The sequence below is a fragment of the Mustela lutreola genome, chromosome 2 (genome assembly GCF_030435805.1).
Source record: "Mustela lutreola isolate mMusLut2 chromosome 2, mMusLut2.pri, whole genome shotgun sequence".
Lineage (NCBI taxonomy): Eukaryota > Metazoa > Chordata > Mammalia > Carnivora > Mustelidae > Mustela > Mustela lutreola.
The window spans coordinates 19,384,508-19,409,291 of record NC_081291.1 but is presented as its reverse complement, the minus strand read 5'-3'; the positions used below and the strand labels follow the sequence as shown (position 1 = coordinate 19,409,291).

General features: G+C 55.1%; 1 protein-coding gene and 1 long non-coding RNA gene across 4 annotated transcripts in view; one reads left to right on the top strand and one right to left on the bottom strand.

Annotated features, from left to right (window-relative positions):
* BSN (bassoon presynaptic cytomatrix protein) overlaps nt 1-24,784 on the bottom strand; it is a 95,059-nt gene that overhangs the window by 25,121 nt on the left and 45,154 nt on the right. For all 3 annotated transcript variants that reach the window (XR_009350712.1, XR_009350713.1, XM_059160913.1), the window contains exons 2-3: nt 18,254-18,662; nt 3,403-4,287 (exon numbers count right to left, since the gene is read on the bottom strand). Coding sequence is in view for 1 of the 3 variants with exons in the window: in XM_059160913.1 (XP_059016896.1) it covers nt 3,403-4,287; nt 18,254-18,662 (1,294 nt within the window). In the remaining 2 variants the exon portion in view is untranslated. The remainder of the gene's footprint in view (nt 1-3,402; nt 4,288-18,253; nt 18,663-24,784) is intronic.
* LOC131823941 (uncharacterized) lies at nt 7,791-11,148 on the top strand. Its single transcript, XR_009350714.1, has 2 exons — nt 7,791-8,229; nt 10,759-11,148. It is a non-coding gene; the product is annotated as an uncharacterized LOC131823941 (long non-coding RNA).

Below are 24,784 nucleotides of genomic sequence, written 5' to 3'. Positions count from 1 at the left end.
GGACTCCTTCCCTGCACGTAGACTGTCTTCAGGACACTCTGGTTCCAATTTCCTGACTGTGTGCTCAGCCTTGCCTAAGTATGTGAAGTATGGTGTCTCCACTGGTTCTCCCAGAAACCTCCATGCCATGGGGAGGAGATAGGCCACCTGAGATCACAGTTCCCGGAGGCAGCTGCTGGCCTCTCGCCTGACACCCTCGCCTCAGCCCTGCCTCACGTGAGCCCAGGCCAGCCCTGCTTATCACAGGCGCCAGGCCCTTTGCCCAGGGAGGCCCAACTTCTCAAGGGCATGGCTGGTATTTTGGCAATTATAGTAAGATCAGAAACCGGTGGTGTTACTATAACATTTCCAATTCCACTAATTTCTTCACAAACTCTATTTTTAACTGAAAGCCAATTAAAAATTAAGCCAGAGGGTACTATTATCCTTCAGAAAGATAAATAGGTAAAAAATTTGGAATCAACAACTCTTAATTATGAAATGACTCACTAAATAGCACTATGGTTAGTTTTTTTTTCCCCCAGAGGAAATTTCAGAGGGAAAAGGGATCTAGTTCGACTGCTTCCTTCGTTGTGTGGTCTGGACTTCCTATCTAGAAAGAAGGTAAAAGGTTTTACAGCTCCGAGATGTTGAAGAAAATTCCCAACATGACAGCCCGGAGAGTCGGCTCTGGTCTCAGGTGGAGCCAGAGCCAGTCTCATAGGCCGGTGGGGAGCTGGTTGTGGGGCTTCCCTGGTCCATCCCTCCTTCAAGCTCTGGGCCTACATGCAGACACCGGTCCCTCTGCCTCACACTCAGCCCAGAGACAGCACAGTCATCCCAAGCCTGGCAGGCCAGCCTCCGTGAGCCAGGTGTGGGAGACATAGCCAGGGCAAACCCACCCCTACCTGCTGGCCTGCCACCTCACTCCCAAGGCTCAATGTGTCCAGGACACCTGCTGAGAAATCAGGAGCCTCTAACCAAAAACACACAATGTAGGTCATAGGGAGGCACACAACTTCTCTGAATGTCAAGTGGCCATTTGCTGAGGGGAGATCAAAGACGGCTCGTGGCCTTTTTATAGTGAAGAAAAGCAACAATGCTGGTGGGAACCCTGGGAGGCAGGCATCGTGGCTGCCCACCCATCCCTTCCCCAGGAGTCCCCTGGAGAGCAGCATTAACAAGCAGGACCATGGGGCGCCTGCACAGCTCAGGTGGTGATGTGTCTGACTCTTGGTCTCAGCTCAGGTCACAATCTCAAGGTCATGAGTTCAAGCCCTGCATTGGGCTCCACGCTGGGCATGGAGCCTACTAAACAAAAAACAAAAAACAAAAAACAAAAAAAAAAAAAAAAGAAAGAAAAGAAAACCAAGCAGAGCCATGAGGAGAAAGGAGTCAGAGAAGCTGGGCTACCCTGACTGTTGTTTGGAGCAAAAGGCAAGAAAGCAGTGGCCTTGCGGTAGGGAGAAGCTAGGACCAGAACCCCCAGCACCTCCCCTGTCAGGCTCATGGAACCTATCAGATGCTTCGGGGGGGCAAGGGTGGTTCTGGCCAAGGAGGTGGCAGTGGCACAGGACATGGAGACAGCAGGACACGCACGACAATTTTCCTCAACATCTCGGAGCCGTAAAACCTTTTACCTTCTTTCTAGACAGGGAATCCAGAGCACACAAAGAAGAAAGCAGTAGAACTAGATCCCTTTTCCCTCTGAAATTTCCCCTGGAAAAATAACCTGGGGCAGGGGGCGACATGGGCTATCAAGAAGGAGAAGCTCCAGAGTCCGGGAAGGGGACACCCAAGCAGCTGGTGAGCGGCTCGGATCAGAAGCCAGGTGCTCACCCGGAGTCAGCCTGTGACTGAGACATGCTCAGGCACAACCAGCCCTCCCCCTGGCCTGGCCCAGGGGCTGCTGAAAGGAGCTGTCAGGAATGTTACACTCCTGGGCAGAGGCAGTTTTCCCCTTTCCTCTGTGCACGTCCTGCTGCATGAGGACATGTGGGCCAGGAGGTCTCTCTGGGATAAGGGGACTCACAGTCCCTTAGCATCTGGGTGCGCCAGGGTGCCCAACATCAGGTGGCAGTGCTATGTGCCTGGCAATCTCCAGATGGGAGCTCCTCTGGCTCCCCTGGGTGCCGCCTCCCCACCCCAGCTAGCCAGGCCAGCTGTCCTCCAGTGAGCTATTGGATCTAGGGCTTAAAGCGTGGTAGTATGGGGCCCGGAGGGCCACATGGTCATCATCTGAGGAGGTCACTTGTCTTCATTAGAGTTGCTTCTTTCTGCGTGTTGGGAAATATGGCCTATAACAGTCAAAGCAGTCTTCCCTATCACCGTGGGTTGCTCCAGTGGAGGCCTGACCCAAAGCAAGTCAGAACAAGCTGCCAAGGCTCTCCTGCCCCACCATGGACCACACATGCCTCAGCCTAGGAGCCCAAAGGCACAGGCGGCTGCCTACATGCAGGAAGAAAGGCTTTGGCTTGACCATCTCCTGAGGGGACACAGTTGGGGATGCAGCCACCTGTCAAGATGAGCCAATTGCTCATCTTGTCCCCGTAGGGCAGAGTGAGTGAGGGGAGGAGAAGCAGCAGCCTCCATGTCCAGGCTTGTCCAGCTCTGCCCAGGAACCTCTGCACCTTCTGAGCCAGCTAGGCTGGGCTCAAAGCTTTGAGAGAACACTGGGCCTCCTGTTCTTGTCCATCCAGCTCTACACAGTGCCCAGAGCCCTTCCTGGGACCAAGGACTGGAGGAAGACAGGCCCCAGCCTCAGAACTCCCTCAAACTTCCCTATGGGTAAGAAGAACGTCTCTGAGCATCCCCACAAGCAGCACCAGGGAGAACCAGGCCCAGCCAAAGGAAAGTATGTGGCCCAAATACGATGGCTTTGACAAGCGGACACCAACATCTGGGACCTCAGAAGAGGCGATGGAGGGCGGATCCCTCCTGGCTGGGCTAGAGCCAAGGCAACGGGGCACAGCCCTCTGCCTAACAGCCCTTCAGTGCCCTGGGTGGGTCACAGACTGAGGGCAGGACGGGACCTCAGGCTCTTCCCACTTGAGCAGGGGAAATTAGCATCTTTCATCAGGCCAAGCCCATGAGAGCTGGGAATGGAGCGACCACTTCACGGCCTCCCAAGCCTGTTGACCCCTGGGATGGGCCCCAGGACACTGGTCAGCTGGCCAGAAGCAGCAGGCACCCTTCCCCCCGTTCCCTGAGCCAGTCAGTTTTCTGAGTGGAACAACAAGCTGGGGGCAGGGACAGAAAAGGGAGCATACGCCCCCTGTGGCCATGTCGGGACAGCCTTGCAGTGGCTGAAGACCCAGTTCTCAACAGCCCTCTCTGGCTCCCAGGCCTCCCGTGCCCCCCATCACTCCAGGTCCTGGCCCCTCACCAAGGCCTAAGGGCACACGTTTGGTCCCGCTGTCTTACCTCTACCAGGTGGGGCGTTGGGTTGAAGCCACACAGGTTGCACACCTGGAGCTTGCAGGTGGTACAGGTGTTGTAGTTGGCTGGGCCCTTGCTGCCCACGTTGAGCTCAGCTTGGCACAGTGGGCAGGTGGCCCTTTCCTTCGGCGTGGTCTTTGGCTTGGCAGTAGCCTTGGTGGCCGCCTGGTGTTCCGCTCTGCCATGCTTTGGACTGGTTGTTCCCCCAGTTCTTGCCTGGGCTGCAGGCCCTGGCCCAGGACCTGTTCTAGCTCCAGGCTCAGTTTTGGCTCCAGGTGCTGGCCCAGGCCCAGGCCCTGAGCCTGGGGGTCTCGGGCCAGCCTCCTTGCTGGCATCACTGAAGACGATCTTGGGTGGCCCTTTGCTGGGGGCAGCCTGGCCCTGGGGTTCAGCCTCAGGCTGCACAGACATGAGGGTACTTGCCTGGGTCAGCAGGGACGCGCCGAGGCCAAAGAGCTTCCCAGTGAGGCCCTCCTGGGTCTGCTCAGCAGCACCAGGCCCCGAGGGTACTGTGGTGGCACTTTTGGCCAGGGCCTCTCCTGCCGGTGGCCTGGGCTCTGCTGTTGAAGGCTTGACGGGAAGAGGGGGCTGAGGAGACGCCCTCCCCACCTCCGGAGGGGCAGCTGCTTGGGCAGGCCCCGGCACTGAGGTGGCCCTGGCTGTCTCAGCCTGGCGGGGGCCAGGCTGTGGTCCACCTGGGCCCTGCGATCTCTCTTGCTCTGGCTTCCCCAGGGACTGTTTGGCTGGGGACTGGGCAGGAGAGAGGGCTGGGGAGTGCAGCTGCTGCTGGCTCTTGGAGCGAGGCGCCGTGGTCATGTCCATCCCCAGAGCCCGCTGCATCTGGCAGTTCAGACAGAGCCACTCCTTCACCTGAGGAGGAAGCATCAGGGTCAACAGGGTGGTCAGGACTGGTGGTACCCACAGCTTAGATCCCACAGCAGCCAGGACCAGCTCCAAGCGCAGGCAGGAGCGACAAGGCCAGCTCAGATGTTTCTGGGCCAAAGGGACCGAGGGCACGGCCCCCACCCCTGGGAGCTGCCAGGTGCCTGGAGCAGAACACGGGCAGTCCCACACTCCCCACCCCCCAAACACCAATCTGCTGCCTGCCGGATCCCCCTGTGCAGGGGTCTCCCCCACTGCCTGCAGACTGTATGTCTGATCTGTGTACATCATTCCATCCCCACAGCCTCCCCCACCAATGATACCCCCCAAAGCCTCCAATTGGTCTCTCTCCTTCCCCTGTTGCCCTCTTTGGGCCATGTCCACACAGCAGTCAGCCTAATCTTTTAAAACATAAACCAGGACGGAAAGGAGGGCCTTAGTACAGTGCCTGGAAGGCAATCGATGTTCAATTAAAAACCTGCAGGATGAATAGAGAAATGAAGAGTAACAGGAGGGAGAGGGAGGCACAGAAAATAAATGAAACCATGGCCCCTGTCCTAGAGGAGCTTGGAGCATTGCAGAAGGCACAAGACGGATGTGGACAATCTGGAAAGCGAAGTAAGGCCATGTCAGTGATGATGTAAATAGAATGAAAAAGACTTTTTTTTTTTTTTTTTCCTTAAGCAAGACACATTTTTTAAGAAAATGGGATAATCTGTGCCTCTAGAACAAACAAGCATGTGTTGCTATTCCTGTGAGGGACACGGACTTTCCTCTCTGCATCCACGCCTTGCCGAGTAAAGTGAGTGCGAGACGTGGCTTGGGCCAATCACCACTTTCAGCAAGGACTTCGGGCCTGGCTGTGTGACCCTGAAAACAGGACTGATCCATGTTACTTGGTAAATGAACACCAGGGGAGAGGGAGTCTTTTTGCCTTCGGGATTACTCAGAGAACATGGGTGTAGGTCAGTCAATAGCCTTCTTTCCCAGCATCTGGGGAGATGCTAAGGATGACATCAATAGACTCAGAAGTAGAAATGAGGGGCGCCTGGGTGGCTCAGTGGGTTGGGGCCTCTGCTTTTGGCTTAGGTCATGGTCCCAGGGTCCTGGGATTGAGCCCCGAATTGGGTTCTCTGCTCAGGGGGAGCCTGCTTCCTCCTCTCTCTCTGCCTGCCTCTCTGCCTACTTGTGATCTCTGTCAAATAAATAAATAAAATCTTAAAAAAAAAAAAAAAAGAAGAAGAAGAAGTGGAGACAAGGTTAGGAGAAGGGGGGCATATCTGATGACTTTGTTTCATTCCCTGGCTTCAGCTATGCCGTAAGTCTAGCCCTGGACTTCCAGTTACATGAACCAACGATATTTTTTTTCTGCCAAAAGAAATCTACGTATGGATCAGAGCATATCACTTAGGGGCTCAAATCCCTTAGTGGAGTCCCACCATGCCTGTCATGGGAAATCCCATGGCCCACGCCCCAGCCCATCCCTCTCTCCGGCCTCCTTCCCTACCACCCCTGCTTAGTAGTCTCACCCCAGAGACCCTGGGCCTCCTGCTCGGCCCAGGAGTCCTCTAAGCTCAGAGTTTTCTCTGTCCCTAGGCTGGCTAGCTGCACAGACCTCAGGTCTCCCCCTCAGGGCCCTCTCTGGCAACGCAATGGGACAGACCACCCAGGCACACTGTAGCTAATCACCCAGTTTACTCTCGTCACAGTGCTCGTTCTTTCCCGAAGTATCTACTGCTGTGTTTCTCTGGGTGGTCTCCTGTCACCCCACCCAGCTCGTGAGCGCGCATTGAGGTGCTCTCAGGACAGTGTGTGTGGCACAGAGCAGGGCTCATTCCAGAGAGGCTTGTAGTGGGATCAATGCCAACACCCTATTAATAGGGGGCACAGTTCCCACGAAGCCCAAGCTGTGAGATTGGAGATTCAGGGCCCCCGTGAGTAGGCTCCTCCTTTTCAACCAGACCTGAGGCCCAAGGCCAAGGTTGCCCCATCTTCACTTGTAACCAGAGCCTTCAAAAGCACCGGGGGGCGGGGCGGGAGGGGGCGGGGGGCAGTCACCAGGGAAAGGTCCCATCTGGTTCCTGAGCAAAAAGCCACTTCCGTCCAGCCTCAGGGGTGCCTGCTGTCCTGCTCTCCGCCTTGAGGCCACAGGGCCACGCAGCTGCTGCTTTGGCTGATTTGGCAGTGGGGGAGCCCGGCCCTGGCTATCTTGCCTCGCCAGTGCAAGAGCGGCCACGGAGGCGGGGAGAACACCACAGTCTGGCGAGCATTCTCTCATGCCCAGCACCACACATGGCCCGTTTACAGGCAGCCTTGCCTTTGGTCTTCACAGTAGAGAAAATCAAGGTCTGATACAATTTAACCACATGCTCTTGTGGGTAACCGCGAGGAAGCGGTGTTGTGGGTGAAATGAGCCCGGCCAGCCTGGCCCAGCTCCTGAGCCACAGCCTGGTGCCTTCTGCCTTCCTGCTTCTTCCAAAGACGAGCAGCCTCATGCAGGTCAAGACATGGGGTAGAAGTCCCCACTGCAAAACACTGGCCGAGACCTCCAAGACCAACCCCAGTTCCAGAAACACTAAGAAGAGTGATGCCTCAGAAACTGGGATACGAGGGCGCCTGGGTGGCTCAGTGGGTTAGGCCGCTGCCTTCGGCTCAGGTCATGATCTCAGGGTCCTGGGATCGAGTCCTGCATCGGGCTCTCTGCTCGGCGGGGAGCCTGCTTCCTCCTCTCTCTCTCTCTGCCTGCCTCTCTGCCTACTTGTGATCTCTCTCTCTGTCAAATAAATAAATAAATAATCTTTAAAAAAAAAAAAAGAAAGAAAGAAACTGGGATACGAAGCCATCTGCCCCCGCTGGAAACTGTCAACTCACCTAGATGTTTTTGGAGACCCAAGGCAGCTCTGTGCACATTTGGACAGAGAAAGCCTCAGAGGAAATAATTTGCATCCCGCTTGGCTAGGGAGGCCTCACTCCCATCAAAGTGGGAGCTCCCAGGGGCAAGCTATTTCCACTCACCCTCAGAGGGAGCCTTGGAGGAGATTACCCTCCTGAGGGGAGGCCCAGGCACTGCCCCCAGGGCAGCAGCCAGACTCAGTTCCTGTAGTGGGTGCCCAGGTACACCCTAGGCTCTGTAACTCTCGTGCACCTGCACAGCACACTCTGGGACTTTCTGAGAAGAGGGATCTGGAAGGTAAAGCTCCTTATCCTGGGACTTCAGAGTGACCCTCCTTCAGGTCCTGGACAGGGTTGAATAAGGGCATGGACTGAAGCTCCTGCACTCACCACCAGAACCTTCCCTTACCCAGCCTCCGTCACCCAGGCTGTCACAGGCACTCACCTAAAATAGAACCTCTCCAAGAAACAGCTAAAACGCCCCTCGGTGACTCATAGCCCAGATGGGCACAGCTATTTCTATCCAGCCTCTTCTAGACGGTGAGGAGCCTTGACCACACCCTTGCCGGGCCCCACCCATGCTCAGGCCCGGCAGACAGGCCCCGCAAGGCGCCCCGTGGGGAAGGCCTCCCAAGGAGGACACTGGGAGAGGAGCTCTCTGAACCCAGCAAAACTTCCGTTGGCCTCCCTCACAGATTGTCAGGAGCTGGATCTGAGGAGCTCAGCCTCAGCCTCTTCCTCCCCACACCTGCCAGCCCACTTGCCCACCCCGGCTGGGCATACACGGCCAGGCCCATGGCACACTCCTCAGCCCTGGGACCAGCAGCAGTGAGAGCCTTCTTCATCTGTACCAGCGTCTGTGGCTACTTGGCACCCTTCCATCCAGCTGCCCACCAGAATCACGGGAATGGCCTTCTACCAGCGTGACAGGAAATCTCTCTTAGAGTCTTGCTGTCTAGTCCCTCCATGGGCCTGACCTGGCAGGGCCAGGAGATGAGCAGGCCACCAGTCACAGAACTTGTGTCCCAAGAGCCAGAGGTAAGCCAAGGGGACTTCCCAGGGCTACCCTAAGGTGAATGGCCCTGCCAGGTACTAGCTTCTGTCAGGTTAACCCTTCTTGCCAGCAAGGAAGCTCATCCTGCCATCTCAGAGGTATGGACACCTGCACACCCCAACCCGGTCAGGGCCTGACCAGCAGTAGGGACAGGAGGCTCGGTGTGGTGTGCAGGGTATGAGCTGTTTTGGAACTGGGAGAAGCAGATGCTACAGGAAAGTGACTTCCCACAGAGAGCTGCTGCCTGCCCAGCCAGGAGCCTGCTAGGAATTCAAAAAGGCAGGGCCTCCTGGGCTCTGGCTCTGAAGGGACTTTCATCCCAAGAAGAGCCTTTCTTAGATGTTCCCTTACTCAAACTGTTCAGTGGATGGAAGGGCGGCCAAGGTGGCACGGCCCACCCAGGATCTAGAGGCCTGGGGACCAGGCTGAGGGCTCTGAACCACAGGTTGAAGGAACAGCCAGCCATGATCTGTCTGCTTTGGCCGCTCCCCATGGCTCCTCCCCAGGGCTCTGGGGCAGAGAGGGGAGTGGGGGCCCTCTGGGGGAGAGGCTTCTACATCTCTCCCACAGGGACACTGGTGGCACTGAGACTTGCCACCCTGTGTCCCAGGCCCAAAGGCAGGGGCCCAGGCTCACTTGCCATATATAGCCCAAAAGGAAGCTGCCCAGGAAATGTGCTTCTGCTCCCGAGGTAGAGCCTGCCTCACGGTCGCCTCCGAGGCTGCCGGGAGGTTCTGAGGGCCCTCAGCAGCAATAGAACTCTCCCCTCCTGCCTCCCCACCAGCAAGGAAGAAGGAGGGCTGCAGACATCCCTTAGCCTGCCTTCCTGCAGAGAGCAGCGCCTTGCCTCTGAGGCCCAGCCCTCCCCGGGAAAGAGGGCATTGGGTGGTCACATCGATCTGTGCGGACATGCCTGATGCTGCAGCATTCATGCTTTTTCCCATTTCGGTACAAGTTCAAACAGTACAGAAACAGCTTAAAAACAAGCCTCCCCTGCTGGTTCCTGGGAGGGTCCCACCGGCCAGCATGGCTCTCCACTCTCTTCTGGGCTGTGAGTCACTTGCCAGGCCTCAACAGAGGCCACCTGTCCCACTGCGGCCCCTGGACCAATGGTGCTCCAGAGCAGGGAGTCGGGGCTGGCCTACCCCCTTACTCTCCCCCCAGCACTGGACATACTCCCTGCCCCATCCCACAGCTGGCTGCCCACAGGCTTAGGGGCAGGCAGGAGCCACAGGGTCGCAAAGGGTGGGGCATATGAACGCCGAGTTGGATGAATGAATCAGCCAGACATGGCCCATCGGGGAGGCCCCAAGAAACTGCCCAGCACGTGAGGCCAGGATTTGTGGAGAGGAGGCTGAATCTAAAAGTTCCTGGAGGCCAGGAGTCCTCACTGGCCTGGAGCTCCATGAAACGGAAAGAATCCATCCCCTTGCTGATCTCTACAAACACCTGGCTTCCCACCTCTGGGTCCAACTCTTCCCAGCCTCCCCTAGAGAGCCTCTCCTCCCTCCTAGGCCTTCCACTGTGCCCTGTGAAACATCCTTTCCTGACCAACCCGGCTCCCCAAACTCCCTACACACACACACACACACACACACACACACACACACACACACATTTCTTGGTCCTCCATCCCCCTGTCCAGGAGAAACCGTACTCTCTGGACTTCAGAATGTGGTAACCACTCACCCTCCCTTTAAAATCCCTGGGACCCCTGGGGCTTAGCCCTTAGCTTCCCCATCCTTCTCCCCTCCTAGCTGCTATTGCCTTCCAGGCTCCACCATCACGGCCACTAGTTCTCCAAAAGCCCGGTGGCCCTTGTCTCCCAGGCTCCCACTGAACCGACTGCCACCGTCACAGTGGACGGCAGTCACCGCACTGAGTCAGTCCATCCCCCGGCCTCACCCTCACACCCATTATCACCCCCAACCATCTCCACTAAAATCACCCTGTACCTGTCCTCCTCCAGCCTTCTAGGTCACTTCCTGGGCCTCCCCACTGTAGCGGTCCTTGGGCCTCATGGGGATACCACCGAGCCTCTGTCTTCACATCTTTTCCTGCCCAGCTCAATCTATGGTCAGCATGCAGTCACTCTGACCTATGTCAGCTTCGGAACTAGATGCAACCACATACCCCTTTCTCTGGGCCTCTACCCACACAGATAAATGGGTACCCGGCAAACGGGCTCCACTGCCAATTAATGTCTGTCCCAACTTCTCCTGGGCCCCCCTAGCTGCCTGGCTAACTAACTCATTCACCCCCAACCACAATGGCTGGTTCAATTTCTCCTGCCCCCATCCCTCCCTGCACCCCTCCCCTGCCTTCTGGCTTAAACCACTGGCCTGCTGCCCATGTCTTCAAGAGCAGCCACACAACAGGTCTGCCTCCTCCACACTCAGGATCTGGACCTGCCTCCTTGGGGGTCCCACTCCTTCAAGCACACTGCCTCCCCCACACCCCAAGGCATCCCTTGCCTCTCTCACAACTCAGTGCCATTGTCTTCTGCCTCCCAGAACCCTCTCCTGTCTATAGCTCCGGCTCTCGCCTCTCCTCAGTCAGGCTTCTCAAGACTTGTCCACATAGACGACCCTCAAAAAATGCTATGCTGAGGGCAAGAAGCCTTATCCAGAAGAGCACGTTTCTATGAAGCCCTAGAAGAAGCACAACCCCTCTATGGTGGAGAAAAGTCAGAACAGCTGTTGTCTCTGGAGGAGGGGTGAGAAGACCAGAAGGGGGCCTGAAGGAACTTTCTAGGGTGACAAGGATGTCCACCTTGAGAGAGGGGTTTGGTGGACACAGCGGCTTAATTTTGCCAAAGCTCACAGAATGCTACACTTGAGCTCTCTCTACCTGTCATCATAGGTACATTTTACCTAAAAATAAAACCACATGCTTCAGACAAATACTAAACTCCAGCTGATGGTAAGCCTACTGAAATGTTTAGTGTTAAGTCTACCAATGCCAAGAGGCTTGTGAGTCTCAGCGCCGAATCCCAGGTCTGTAGACTAGCCGACCGAACCCCACCTAAAGATTCCCAGGGGCCTCCAACTTGATACAGCCCAAATGGAAACATTCTCCTTCTCTAGCGCCTAGTCCCATGTCCAACACATGTCCCAAACCTGTCTGTGTAGCCTCCAACATCCGCCAGGAATTGGTCAAGGCCATCCACTACCATCCCATAGCCCCAGCCCTGGAAGCCAGCCCCACCCCATGAGCTGATCTCCACACAGGGGACCCAGAACGGCAGCAGGGCTGAAGGGAGGGGGGTGTTGAGAGTTTTGTGGTCAAATAAACATAAACATAGAATTGGCCATTTGACCATTTTAAATGGTGTACAATTCAGTGGCATTCATTCCACTCATAATGTTGTACAACCGTTATCAATTTTCAAAGAAGTGGGGTTTGTGGTGTTTTTTTAAAGACTTATTTATTTATTTATTTGAGAGAGAGAGCGTGAGAAAGATAGCAGGGGAAGGAGCAGAAGGAGAGAAGCAGACTCCCCACTGAGCAGGGAGCCCAATGTAGGGCTTGATCCCAGGACCCTGAGGTCACAACCTGAGCCAAAACCCAGAGTCAGACGCTCAACTGACTGAGCCACCCAGGTGCCCCTCAAAGAGGTGTTTTTAAATGCACATCTGACCTTCCCACTGCCACTTCCCGATGCCCTTGAAATCCCATCTACAGACCCCAGCAGGATCCGCATGTCCTCTGATCCTGCTCACAGACCCCCAGCTAGCCCAGCCTTGGCTTGCTCCGGGCTGTCACACAGACCATGCACTTCCCCTCAGGCCTCCCTGGACCCCCTTTCCCCGGTCCAGCTTCAGTCTAATGTCCCCTCCTTGTAAAAGCCCCCCCACCCAAGAGTCTCGTTGCAGCATCCCAGCAAGCCCTGCCCCCTCCCCGGCCTCCCCCAGGTCCTCCTCAGAGCTGACCCTCAGGTTTTGACCATATGTTTGCTCCTGTGGTTATCAGAAGGGCTGCCTCTCCCTCCGGCCTCTGGGCGCCACCGGGGCTGAGCAACACAGCTGCTTCGGTCCTGCCTGATTCTCCAGTGTCAAGGACAGTTCCCGGCTTCCCATAAGCCCTCCACAGCCTTTGCAGGGGAAGGAAAGGATGAGAAAAAGGGAGAGGGCCCCCTGCTGACGGTGGATCCAGGCCGGCCTGCCCCAGGTTACCAGCAGCTGGTGACTTCACCGAGCTCTCCTGCCTCCCTGCCCTTTCCTGCCTCGGGGCTTTCTCCACCACCTCCCTTTCCTGCCTCTCCCCTCTCCTCCTTCTCCCTGTTCCCACTTTATTTATTTTTTTTCTCCACCATTTTTACTAAATTCTCTTCCCATTCTGTTTCTTTTGCCCCCACGTATAAAATCTCGGGTTTCTGCTCTGAGTTACTTTCACATTCATCCTCAGATAACTGTACCGACGGCCCCCTTTGTCTCTGGAAGCTGGAGTTGTGTGCCTGATGGCTCTAGCTATGAAACAGCTCCCGCAGAGCCGTCTCTTCCGCGTGCCCCCAGTGGTGCTGGCATCTGTCCTGCAGTGATCCGGGCAGGCAAGTTGAATGTCCTGTGTCCTGGGAGCAGGGACTGGCAGCAGGGCTGGCCGTCCAGGACAGACTGAAGCTTGGCAGGCATTTTCCTATTGACCTGAAGACTTGTTTCTTCGAGGTAAACTGCACAAGGACCAGACGTACTGTGGGAGAAAGGCTTCCCAAAGAGCCTGCCACCTGGAGACCCACTTCCTTTGAGAGTGTAGGTTGAGAAGGGAAGGCTGGGCACGTGTGCAGACACCACCACCCCCTGGGCCCAGGAGGGAGGGGGACACCTTTGCCTCTCCTCAGCCCACTGCTGATCCATGTCCTCCCAACACCTGCTCCTCGTCCCCTACTGGCCCACGAGGCAGTGTGGCCAGGAAGGAGCAGAGGGAAGGGGGCAAGGCTGTGGCTGCAGCGGAGGGATCCGTGCAGCACTCCCGGCACCTCCCCCGGGCCATCTGGTGCCCCGGCCCTTGCCGGAAAGAAGTGGGCTGCAGGCAACAGCGGAAAGGCTTATGGCCATTGCTTCATCTCCCTCCCTCTCCACACCGCCCACCATGGGTAAGCGCTTCACCCCAAGGCTTGCCCATGGAGTGGGGATGAAGGGGGTTGCACAATGGATTATATATCCTTGGCTTGGTCTTGGCAAAGTCCAGACCTAGGAATGGACGAAGAAAGACCACGATCATTTTTCTCTAGTTTTTTTGGAGGGGCTTCTGAGTGATTCTGACTAGAGCAAGGGAGGCAGGAGGCAGATGAGCTCAGATGGGTTGCCTAACATGGAACCCTGCTACTCCCCACTGGGGCAGCTGGTGGGCCTCCCAGGTGGGGGCTGCTGGCTGGAGGTGCTACTCTGGGACAATTCTGCCAATCAGATCTGGAAGCACGGGCAGGCCACCAGCCCTGAGTCTGCATGGCCCTTGCTCCTGTGACACTGTTCCTAGGGGAAGGCCAGACTCCTATCTGAAGGAATTCCAGGCCGGGTGTGCTGCTGGACTGCTCTGAGAGGGGCAGGGAGGCCCCTGAGAGGACTGGGAGGTCTGGGCTGCTTCCACTGCTCATCCTCCCCAGCAGCTCACTCCTACCCCCTCTGCCCCCACAAACCTCACCCTCAGACTGCACCCAGCAGGATCACCGCTGTGCCTTAACTCCTCTCTCTATCAGGAGAGAGCCTGGCTTGTGCAGCAAGGGCCTCCTTCCTGGAGGAGAAAGGGGTGGCAGGTCTGAACGTCAAGTCACTAAAGAGTGGAGAGCTGGCCTAACAGGCCCGAGCAGGCATGAGGTATCAGCAAAGCCACCAGACCTTTCTTCTGGCTTCCCTGGCCCCCTGCTTCTCTTTTAAAGAAATCGGACATTTGGGAAGTTAAGGTACTTTGCTAAGGATCCACATCCAGGGAGAGAAGGGAACAATTTTCCTGCCTTTTCCCCACCACTGGGCACGGAATGGGCTCACAAGCTAATGCCTCTGGCCTCCTGGTCAGTGTGTCCTCACGGGGAGGGCCTCTTAAGGGTGATGACAGGTGTTCAGCCCCCACAAGGAAACCCCCAGTCTTTTGTCATTTTGAATGGGTTAAATTATTCATCTTCCCTGAGTTCCAGGACACCAGAACTCTGAAAAGAAATGGCCTCACCATGGAGAGTGGCTGAGATGGCCCTGCCTGCTCTGAACTACCCGCAACCTGAGCAAAAGCGGACCGTGGGTGGGGAAGACAGTGCGAGAGCCCCTGAAGGAATGCCAGAGGCCCCACTACTAATTCTGGGTCCCCAGCTCTATTGCTCCAAATGACCCTGAAGAAGCCAAGGCTTCCCAAGACTTCATCTCCCGGGCTATAAACAGAGCATGCTCTGAGCTCCTTCCCTGACTTGCACGAGTCTCCATGTGCTCCAGGCCTCAGAAGCCCAGCAAAGGACATGGGCGGGCATCCACCTCTGAAGGGATCATCACCGGAGGAGCTGGCCATCCAAGGCCTGGGCGGAAGAACGGCAGGTGCCATGTCTGTGTGAGCCTAGCACCCTCCCGGTGGCCTGGGAACGGACAGAAGCCCAGGCCTGCTGGTCAGGAGAGGAGGGGTTCCACATCTCAGCCGCAGCTCTGGCCGAATGGGGTGGATGGTTCTACCTGTCAGTCTCCTCTCCACACCTCATCTGCTGTTTCTGGAAGACCCAGTGAAAGGCCCAAGACTCCTGACAGATGCCATGAGGCGGAAAGACAAACTCACTGAGCTCCAGTGGCCATCACCTTCCTCCTTCCTGCTCCCCCACCCCCACCCCCACCCAGCCCTTCAGCACGGTGGCCCTGTCACACTCCTCATCTGGGCCACAAACTGAGGGACGAGCCAGGGATTCTCTCTCTACCTGGGAAGGAAGGTCCATTTTCCATGATCCCATTTCCAAAGATCTGAGGGCAGCTTTGTTAGCAGTCCCAGAGAGGCCATGAAGCCCTCCAAGTCACGAGCGTGGCCCTTGTCCCTCTCTAGTACTCCTGCCAGTAGGAAGCTGAGAATTCCGCCGGCCTGCCCTGAGGAGGCTCTGGTGAGCTTCTGGGCACCACGCGGGGCCCTGCCTGCCTCAGTCCTGCCTGAACATCACTACACTAGCAGTTTCAGACACACAGGCCTATCCCCAGACAAAGTCCCCAGCACGCTCACCCCACCCCATGGCCAGTGTCCACAGTGCGTCTGAGCAGGGACAGGTACCACGTCCCTTTGCACATCTCCTCCTGCGACGTGAGTACTGGAGCTGGGCTTCCTGGAAAAGGTGGCTCAGCTTGAGTCTCTGCTACCAAGACACAGCGCCCTTCAGAACCAGCTCCTCGCCCTGCCTGGAGCCTCAGGCCGGGCAGGAGCCCAGCCCACACACACCAGCGGAATCCCAGAAGCCTTCTTGGCCCACATGATGTCAAGTTAGGGGTCAGAACAGGTATGTTCTGACCAGGATGGATCAACGGGTGTGCGAGCAAAACCTACAAACTGGTTTTCTCGTTACGTGACCAAGGAGGTGGCTCTGCTGGAGACCAAACGCTCCGACTGAAGAGGTAAGCTCTGCCGGCCTCTCAGGAAAACAGGCCGAGGGTTCTTTCACCTTGACAGGAACCCCACTGAAAGCCAATTCTGGAGCAGAAAAGGTTCTGCTGGGAGACGCCTTCAGAAAAGGGCATCCACCAGCTTCTGAGAACCTGGAGAATGTACTACGTCAGCGTTTCCCAAACTGACACCGTGGAACAGCAGTCCTGAATGTTCTGCGAAAGCAAGTCTGGGAAAGGCTGCTGGCTGCAGCTCTGTCTTGGAGCCACGTGGTGCCATTCAGGAAGCCGAAGCCCTGAGAAGCCTCACAGCAAAGAACCAATGCATTCGTCTGGCTCGGCATTTGCTCGAGGTACCTGGCGGGGAGGCCTGCTCCTCACCAAACACCATGAATCTGCCGTAAAGTCTGAGGCCCCTTCCTTCCTGGCCCTGAGCCTCGGCCTCCTCCCGGCACAATGAGGCAGATGGACACAATGAGGCAGTCGCCAAGGTCCTCCCACTCGGCTGTTTTTCTCAGCACATCCAAGGCTGGCTCCCTTCCCACCTCACCCAAGGTCCTGGGCTTGGGGGAGCCTGGTGCATGGCAAGGGCTGGGCTGCCCACCAGGAAACCGGTGCACCACGTGTGGCTCTCCCTTGATCTCCGCCCACCTCATCCAGGGGGCTTCAGGCCCTAGGGCTTGAGTGAGCCTCTCAGGGATGCTGGAACCCAGGGGTCGAGGCCACACTGGAGCGGAGCTGGGCGGGGGGCGGGGCTGGCACACAGCAGCATCTCGTCCCCGCTGCTCCCAGCCAGCTGTTTCCGGCTTCTCGCTGGCAGAAACACACAGGTGAGCTTTTCTGATCTGGATCACGTTGTTCTAAGTACTGCAGGGCCAACACTTACCTAACGATCAGCGCAGGGACCGGCCTGTTTCTAATCACAGATGCAATAATCACGAGTGTGCCCGCCTCCTCAAGGAAGCCCCCACACTCCAGGAGCGACTCCAAACCTACTGAGTCATCTCCCCACAACGGCAGCTCCTTCCTCAGAATCTCACACTTACCTCTCGCAAACCACACATCCCACACCCACGGCACCTCATGTCACAAATAGACCCCGACCTGCGAACAATTATTCTCACTCATCCCCTCACCCACGAGGTCCAAACGGCTTCTGCTGCTGATTGTCCCGGAGGCAACCAGGCCTGTGACTGCAGCAGCTGAGCTCCACCCTGCCCTAGGGCAGAGCCTTGGGGGAGGAACTAGAGACTTCTTTGGGTTACTCCAGAGGAGAGGGGGGTTAGCCGGCAAACCTGATGAGTTCATTTCAAAGGCCTGGCCCTGGCTTTACCAGCTCACCAGCCTCTGGGTCATCAAAAAAAGCCTCCAGGGGCTTGGCTGAGCATCCCATGGCAACCCAATGCAGCCTCAACAAAGCCAGGATGGGGCTGAGGACCCAGGGTCCTCTGGAGGCAAAAAGGAGGCCAATTTCATGGAAATGGCCCTGCAGTGGTGTCTTAGTGAGAGTAGGACACTGTCACCCATTGTGAATGCTTGATTCCTAGCCTGGGTCTCTACCCCAGGGTTGTTTCTCAGGATGGCTAGCTGCTCTGCCAAACAGCTAACTGGAATGGAAGCCCAGAGAATCTTTGCAGAGCCAAACTGGAAGGCCATTTCCCGCCTCTCCTAAAACCTTGCTTCCCTCACCAGCACCCCCTTCCAGTACCTACTGTCAGGGAGAAAGGCTGGCCTGGAGCCCTGCAAATCTGCCTCCTCTCCAGTGTGCAGCTGCCTGTGGCCCTTTCCAAATGAGTATCCATTGAGAAAAGTTACCCAGAAGTCTGTCTTTGGCCCTCTCTAAGGCCATTTTTCTGGGTCAAGCTTGCACTGGGTAAGAAAGGTTTCAGGAGGGGCAGGAATCCCTCCAGAGATCTGCAGCCAGGCCTGTTTTCTGCTACCACATTTTGGAGCCAGGAAGTCACAAATTCCGGTGGCCAAGGGAAATGACCAGGTAAAGAGAGTTGGGTAAAGAGTGGAAGAGAGGGGTACCTGGATGGCTCAGTCACTTAAGTGTCCGACTTGATCTCAACTCAGGTCTTGATCTAGGGGTTGTGATTATTTTTAAGATTTTATTTATTTATTTATTTGACAGAGACAGCGAGAGAGGGAACACAAGCAGGGGAAGTGGGAAAGGGAGAAGCAGGCTTCCCGCCGAGCAGGGAGCCCAATGCGGGACTCAATTCCAGCACCCTGGGATCATGACCTGAGCTGAAGGCAGATGCTTAATGATGCAGCCACCAGGCACCCCTTGGGGGTGTGATTTTAAGCCCCATTTTGTTCCATGCTGGGCATGGAGCCTATTTTAAATAAATAAATACATTAATTAATTAATTAATTAATTAATAAAAGGGGAAGGGAACGGAGGGAGGAGTGGGGAAGATAGGTGGGGGGACCCGGCGCAGAAGGTGGTTACCTGGGTGAGGTGAGGGTTGGGGTTGAACCCACACTGGTTGCAGACCTTGCTGTGACACTGGGTGCAGGTGTTGAAGTTTGGCTGGCTGGGGGTCGACGTGAGGTCCGAGGTCTTACATATGGGACACAGCGTGCTGCTGGGAAGGGGGGCGATCTGGGGGACGGAGTAGGGTGATGTGGGGGTGCTACCTCTGTCCGGTGACACAGAGGGGGACCGCCCTGATCTCTGCGTCCTGCTGTCTACCTGCAGCGTCCTGCGGGGGCCATCAGCCTCCTGGCCTGCTGGGCCCTGTGCCCTTGTCTCCCGGGGGCTCTCGCGGCCGGGAGCAGTAGCAGAAGCCTGCTTCGGGGTTGGGGAAGCTGCTCTCTGGCTACCCGGGGGCTCCTTGGGGTCCAGTCTCCTGGAAACGCTGAAATGACATTGAAAATGACTGCGTTAGAGACACATCTCGGAGAAGCAGCCTGCAGAGGGCTCTATCAAGTTAGGCAGCCCTGCCAAGCCCCACTCCACCCTCCCCTTCCTGCCCAGTGGCATCATGACCGTCACCGTTTGCTGCGTGCTATTTGTGCCCCACGCTGAGCCTTGACAAGCGGCTCCCACTTTAACCCTCAGCACCAGGCCATGTGGTAGGACCACGAGCTCCCCTCTTCCATCCTGATAAAGGGCAGATTATGACTCCGTAAATCTAGGACGAGAGGCGTACTTTTAACAATCTCTAAGGTGATATCCAGACTATGGTCTGCAGACCCCAAGTTGGGTACCAAGGCTCTAAACCTGTACATTAGACACACCTGGAGTGATTTTTAGATTCCTGACTCTCAGACTATATGCCCCAGACAAATGACCTTAGAACCTGTGGGGGGGCAGGGCCCTGGTTCAGAGCTATTGCCCTGGCAGTTCTGTTCAGGCTTATTCTCGCCAAAGGCTGACCCCAGACAGCTGGAGATGGATGGAGGAGGCATCCCAGGGCCCAGTTAATGCCCCCTCCACAGGGACAAAGGAACCTTCTTTCTGGTGGGTCCCCACCAGGCCTGATTCTAGAGCAAGTCCATGGAGATGGGGGAGGTGTTACTTTTCCGTTCATGCAAGGCTTGGTGCGGGTGGAGTCTTAGATCCAGCCCTTGAGGAGCTACCGCAGGAGGCCCCACGTGCCCGACCCCCCATCTCCATCCCCACCTGGCGCAGCTGCGGGGAAGCCAGCAGGGCTGAGCAGCTCAGTGATGTAGAAAGTCAAATGGCTAGGCTGAACTCAGTCTCTTCATTTTCCTTTTCCCAATTTTCCTTTTCTAATTTGAAAGAAGCTGAGCACAAAAATCCCAAGACAATGCTTTGGATCGCCTCCCCGAAATTCTATCCTTGCTTCAGTCTGTGTTCACGGGGAGGATTCCGGCGCCCAGCAGGCAGGCTGGACCAGCCAAGAGCCATTGCGGAAGCCAGGCCACAGCGGCCTGCAAGGGGCCTGCCCTGGTGTCCCCTGACCTCCTAGGGTCTGACTGATAGGAGGGGACTCAATGTCTGCTGCCCCTGAATGAAAGTCATCTGCTTGCCAACCGGTAGAACCTCCTAGAAGCCATTTCGGTGGGGGGGGGGGGGTGTACCCAAAACGCCCCTGGGAAGGCCCGCTTAAGACAGTCCGTGGTTCTTTCTCCTTTCTGAGGAACTCTGTGTGTGTGTGTATGTGTGTGTGTGTGTCGGAGCAGTGGGGGGGAGGGGAGAGGCACACCCTTGGTCTAATAAAGACTCTTCCAGAAAAAAGAAACACTCTCATGTGTCTATCATACAGTTCTTTCATCAACTACGAACGGCATCCACCCATCTATCCAGTCTCATGGACCCTCGACTTCCTTCTTCAGTAGAATCACCAGAGCCTGAGTCTGAGCCTTCTGGGCCATCTTGCCACCAGCTGTAAGGCCCAGGATGTGGTGGCTGTGGCATCTCTGGGCCCACACTTGGAACTTGCGCTCCAGGGCCTTCCCATAGACTAATTTCTAGATAAAGAAAGATTGCCACTTGGTTAAATTCATAGTTCTAATGTTTTATTTGAAGGATTCAGGGTTGGAATTTACTTACTTACTTACTTATTTATTTTTAAAGATTTCATTTATTTGAGAGAGAAAGAGAGAAAGCAAGAGCAGGGGGAAAGGAAGAGAGAGAAGCAGACTCCCTGATGAGCGTGGAGCCTGACGCAAGATTCCATCCCAGGACCCCCAAGACCATAACCTGAGCCAAAGTCAGATGCTTAACTGACTGAGCCACCCAGGCCTGTGGCTGGAATTGAAAAGCAGCTCCTGACTGTATGTTAACTAGTACAATTAATTAAAATTTAAAAAAATTAAAATTAGAATTTAAAAATAATTTAATTTTAACAAATAATAAATAATAAAATAATTTAGTAATAAAAATTAGAATTAAAATTTTTTAAAAAATCCTGCCCCTGAAAGCTAATCAGAAACTACTGAGAGCTCTTTCTATCATGCAGGGGGACAGCAGCCCCTTTCCCAGACTGCGTGGGGTCTGCGGTCTCTTCTGAGGAACATAGCCATTCCGACTATATGTGAACCGCCTGATATGTGACAGATAATCTTCTGTGTACCTGATGGTATTTAAAAAAATTTTTTTTAAAGATTGTATTTATTTGTTTGACAGAGAGAGAGCACAGGTAGGCAGAGCAGCAGGCAGAGATAGAGGGGGAAGCAGGCTCTCTGCTCAGCAGGGAGCCTGATGTGAGACTCGATCCCAGGACACTGGGATCATGACCTGAGCCGAAGGCAGATGCTTAACTGACTAAGCCACCCAGGCGCCACCTGATGGCATTTTAATTCAACATTGCATCACAATGTAGTCTTTCTGGGGACAAAATTTCTGGGACAGAGACCCAGATTCAAATTAACTTTCAACTTAGCTGTAGTGACAGTAGAGAAGCAAACAATGCCTTCTGACCCCCAAAAAAGTCTGTCCTGCGAGGGCTCCCTGCAAACCCTTCAATTCCCCCCTACCTCCTGGATGATTCCCCACCCCTTCTCCTTGAGTTTTGAGCCTCCAACATGCCTCTCCCTCTCTTCAGCCTGCCTGCCGTCTCACTAAGAAAGTGGGAGCCCCTGGAGGGGAAGCTGCCCATCCCTAGTCTCTTGACGTCTATCACGCAGTATTTTCCCCCACTTCTCACCTTCACAAATCCTCCCCCTTCCTTCACCATCCATCTCCCCTTTCTATGGGATGACTTCAGCTGCCATACAAACATGCTTCTCCCATCCACAAAAATAAATAAATAAATAACTCTGACCCACTTCCGCCTTTAGCTATGACCCCATCTCTCTGTTCCTCCCCTCCCTTCCTCTCAACCAAGCCCCACCTGGCTTCTGCACACCCTTCCACGGGAACTGCTCAGGTCACTGCCACCGGTGGCCTCCGCGTTATCAATCCCACAGTTACTTCTCAGTTCCTGATCACACTTCAGCAATAGCATGTGATATAGCTGCTGAAGGCTCCCTCCTTCCTGAGATAAGTTCTCCACTTGCCTTCCAGAACACCTCCTCCACCCTCCTAGCCACACCAGTTTAAACTCTCTCCCAATCCCAGAATCCCATCCTCACATTGGAAGGACCCAGTCTTCTGTGGGTAAACACGATCCTGGATCTCAGGGTCCACCCAGACTCAAGGCTTAAAATTCCACTACCCAGTGACAATGACCAAATGTGTGTCTCTGGCCCAAACTTCTTCCCTGAACCCTTCTCTGCTCTAACTGCCCACTCTGCATCTTGACTGAGACATCATATGTCTGGGCATCTCAAACCTGGTGTGTCCCAGCTGAGCTCTCATCTTGCCCTACACATGCACCTCCCAGCTTGCCCCTGGGAGCCGTCGCTCATCCCTTCTTCTCCGGTCCATGTCAAACATCAGTAAATCTTGTTGGCTTCAGAGTCTGGATTATCAGAGGCTACTCCCCCTACTTCCCCCCTCCACCTCATTCAGGCCACCATCCTCTCTTTTCAGTTCTGCCCAAGCTTGGGTGCTTCCACTCACCCCTCTGTGGTCTTCTCTCCACGACAGCCAGGACAATTCCTTACATACCTATGTCAGCCACTTCCCTCCTCTGTCTAAGCCCTCCAAAGGAACTCCCTCTCAGCCCAGAAGGAAAGCCAAAGGCTTCCCAATGGCCTCAGAAACCCCATGGGATATGACCCCTTTGGCTCTGGCCTCATCTCCTACTATTCTCTCCCTCCCTCCCTCTATTTCCCTCAGGCCAGGCCCACTTCTGCCTCTGGGCATTTGCTTCTGCTGACTCTTGCACTCTCCCAAGTCTTTGCTCTGCTGGTGTCCTTTCGGGGACACTTTCCCTGACTGCTCTATTTAAAATGCATCTCCAGGAGCGCCTGGGTGGCTCAGTGGGTTAAGCCTCTGCCTTCGGCTCAAGTCGTGATCCCAGAGTCTTGGGGTCGAGGCCCGCATCGGGCTCTCTGCTCATCAGGGAGCCTGCTTCTCCCTCTCTCTCTGCCTGCCTTTCTGCCTACTTGTGATCTCTCTCTCTGTGTCAAATAAATAAATAAAATCTTTAAAAATAAATAAATAAAATGCATCTCCAGGGGATGCTCTGGTGGCTCAGTCAGTTAAGCAACTGACTCTTGATATGGGCTCAGGTCATGATCTCAGGGTGGTGGGATTGAGTGCCATGTCGGGCTCCACACTCAGTGGGGAGTCTGCTTGAGATTCTCTCCCTCTTGCCTGTACCCCCCGCTCATGCATGCATTCTATCTCTCTTTAAAATAAATGAATAAATAAATCTTTAAAAAATAAAGCAAAGCAAAATAAAGTAAAATAAAATGCAGCTCTGGGAGACTTGCCTGGCTTAGTCACAGGAACATGTGACTCTTGATCTTGGGGTCGTGAGTTTGAGCCCCACAATGGGTGTAGAGATTAATTTAAAAAAATTTTTTTAAAATTATATGTAGCTCTGTCCCTCCTGCATACCTTCTGACTCATCATATAGGTACTGCTTTTGTGTCCCCTTGTGATCCCCGCCTTAGACTGACAGCTCGGTATGGGCAGGGCCTCTGTGCATGATCCCCACAGCTGCATCCCAGAGCCCACCTAGCACAGCACTTGGCATGCGCTGAACACAAAATGGCTGTTTCCTGAATGGATGTGCTGTGGGCACGTCATGACTCCGCACATGACTCCGTCATGGCATGTGACTAGCGTGGCACTTGGCCTTTCCCTGGTCCGACTTCATGCTGCAGAGAACTGCAGAAATGACAGCAGAGTCCTCCCTGGTCGCTGGGTACACCCCTGCCCCCCCCACCCTGGAATGCTCTGCTGACCACAACAGGGTGATGCCAACCAAGCCCTTATCACGAGCCCCTCCGTGGACCAGGCGCCCATCACATATTAACTTCCTCATGCCTCACAGTGAAGCCATGGGCTAGGATCCATTTTGCCCATCAAGCAGACTAGGAAACTGCTACCCGGAGAAGTTATATAACTTGCAAAGCCATTACGGTTTATATCAAGGCCAGCGGTCCCTGTCCTTAGCCACTGTCCCGCACTGCCACTCCAAGGAGCCCACTGGAGAGGGGCGGGGGCCCTGCAGTCTGGACTCTTTGAATTCTCTTCTCTCCTTTTCTGAGGAGCTGTTGAAGTGGAAAAGCCCCAGGAGAAGGTCTCTGACAACTTGATCCCCATGGCAGCCCGAGCCCACACCACACAGTCTGGAGTGGGCACTCAATAAGCATGGACATAGTAAGCGGAAGGATGCTCAGAGTGGGACCAAGGGAGGACAGTGACACGATTCGGTTGTGACCACGTCACATGGCATCTGCCCGGCAACGCCGAGAGATGCACATTCGAGAAAACCACATTCATTCCCTCATTCGGGAATGCAGTCACTGACAAACACTTGCCGGCCCCTGGCGTGCTTCCAGGCCCTGTGAAGTCTCCTAACGGTGGAAGGTAGGTCCACAGGTGTTCATTGTACTATTATCCTTTACATCTCATACATATTTTATCAGTATTTTTATATTCTTTAGAAATACCTATTCAATATTTAACTGAAATAAATTTTTTAAAAAGTGAATCAGACAGGGATCTAGTACGCTGGGAGCCTGCAGTCTAGAGGTGAGACAGATGTGCAAACAAATCACTGCACGATAGGCCACCGCGCAGCCCAGGAGAGGGGGGGAAGTCTACCGGGTCTCTTCCTTGAGGTGAAAGGGTGAGATAGGCAGAGCAGGGAAAGGCTCCTAAGCTTGACAGGGCCAGCCTGCTCGGGCTTGGGCTGTGCAGGGCAGGCCCAGCTGGTTTAAGTCCTCGCCTTCTCCAGCACCTAGGACAGCTCCCAGTAGTCAAGTGTTTTCCACTGCTTGAACTACAGGCAAGCTTAGAGCTAAAAAGGGAAAGAGCCAGGGGAGAAGGGCCTCTAAGGTTTTCAAACAAGAGTGCTTTGGCTCTGTGTCAAGGAGACAGTGGAGGCAGGGAAACAGTGAGAATAAAGCAATAGCCCAAGAGACAGTCCTTGGGGTGAGAGGGAAGGAGGGC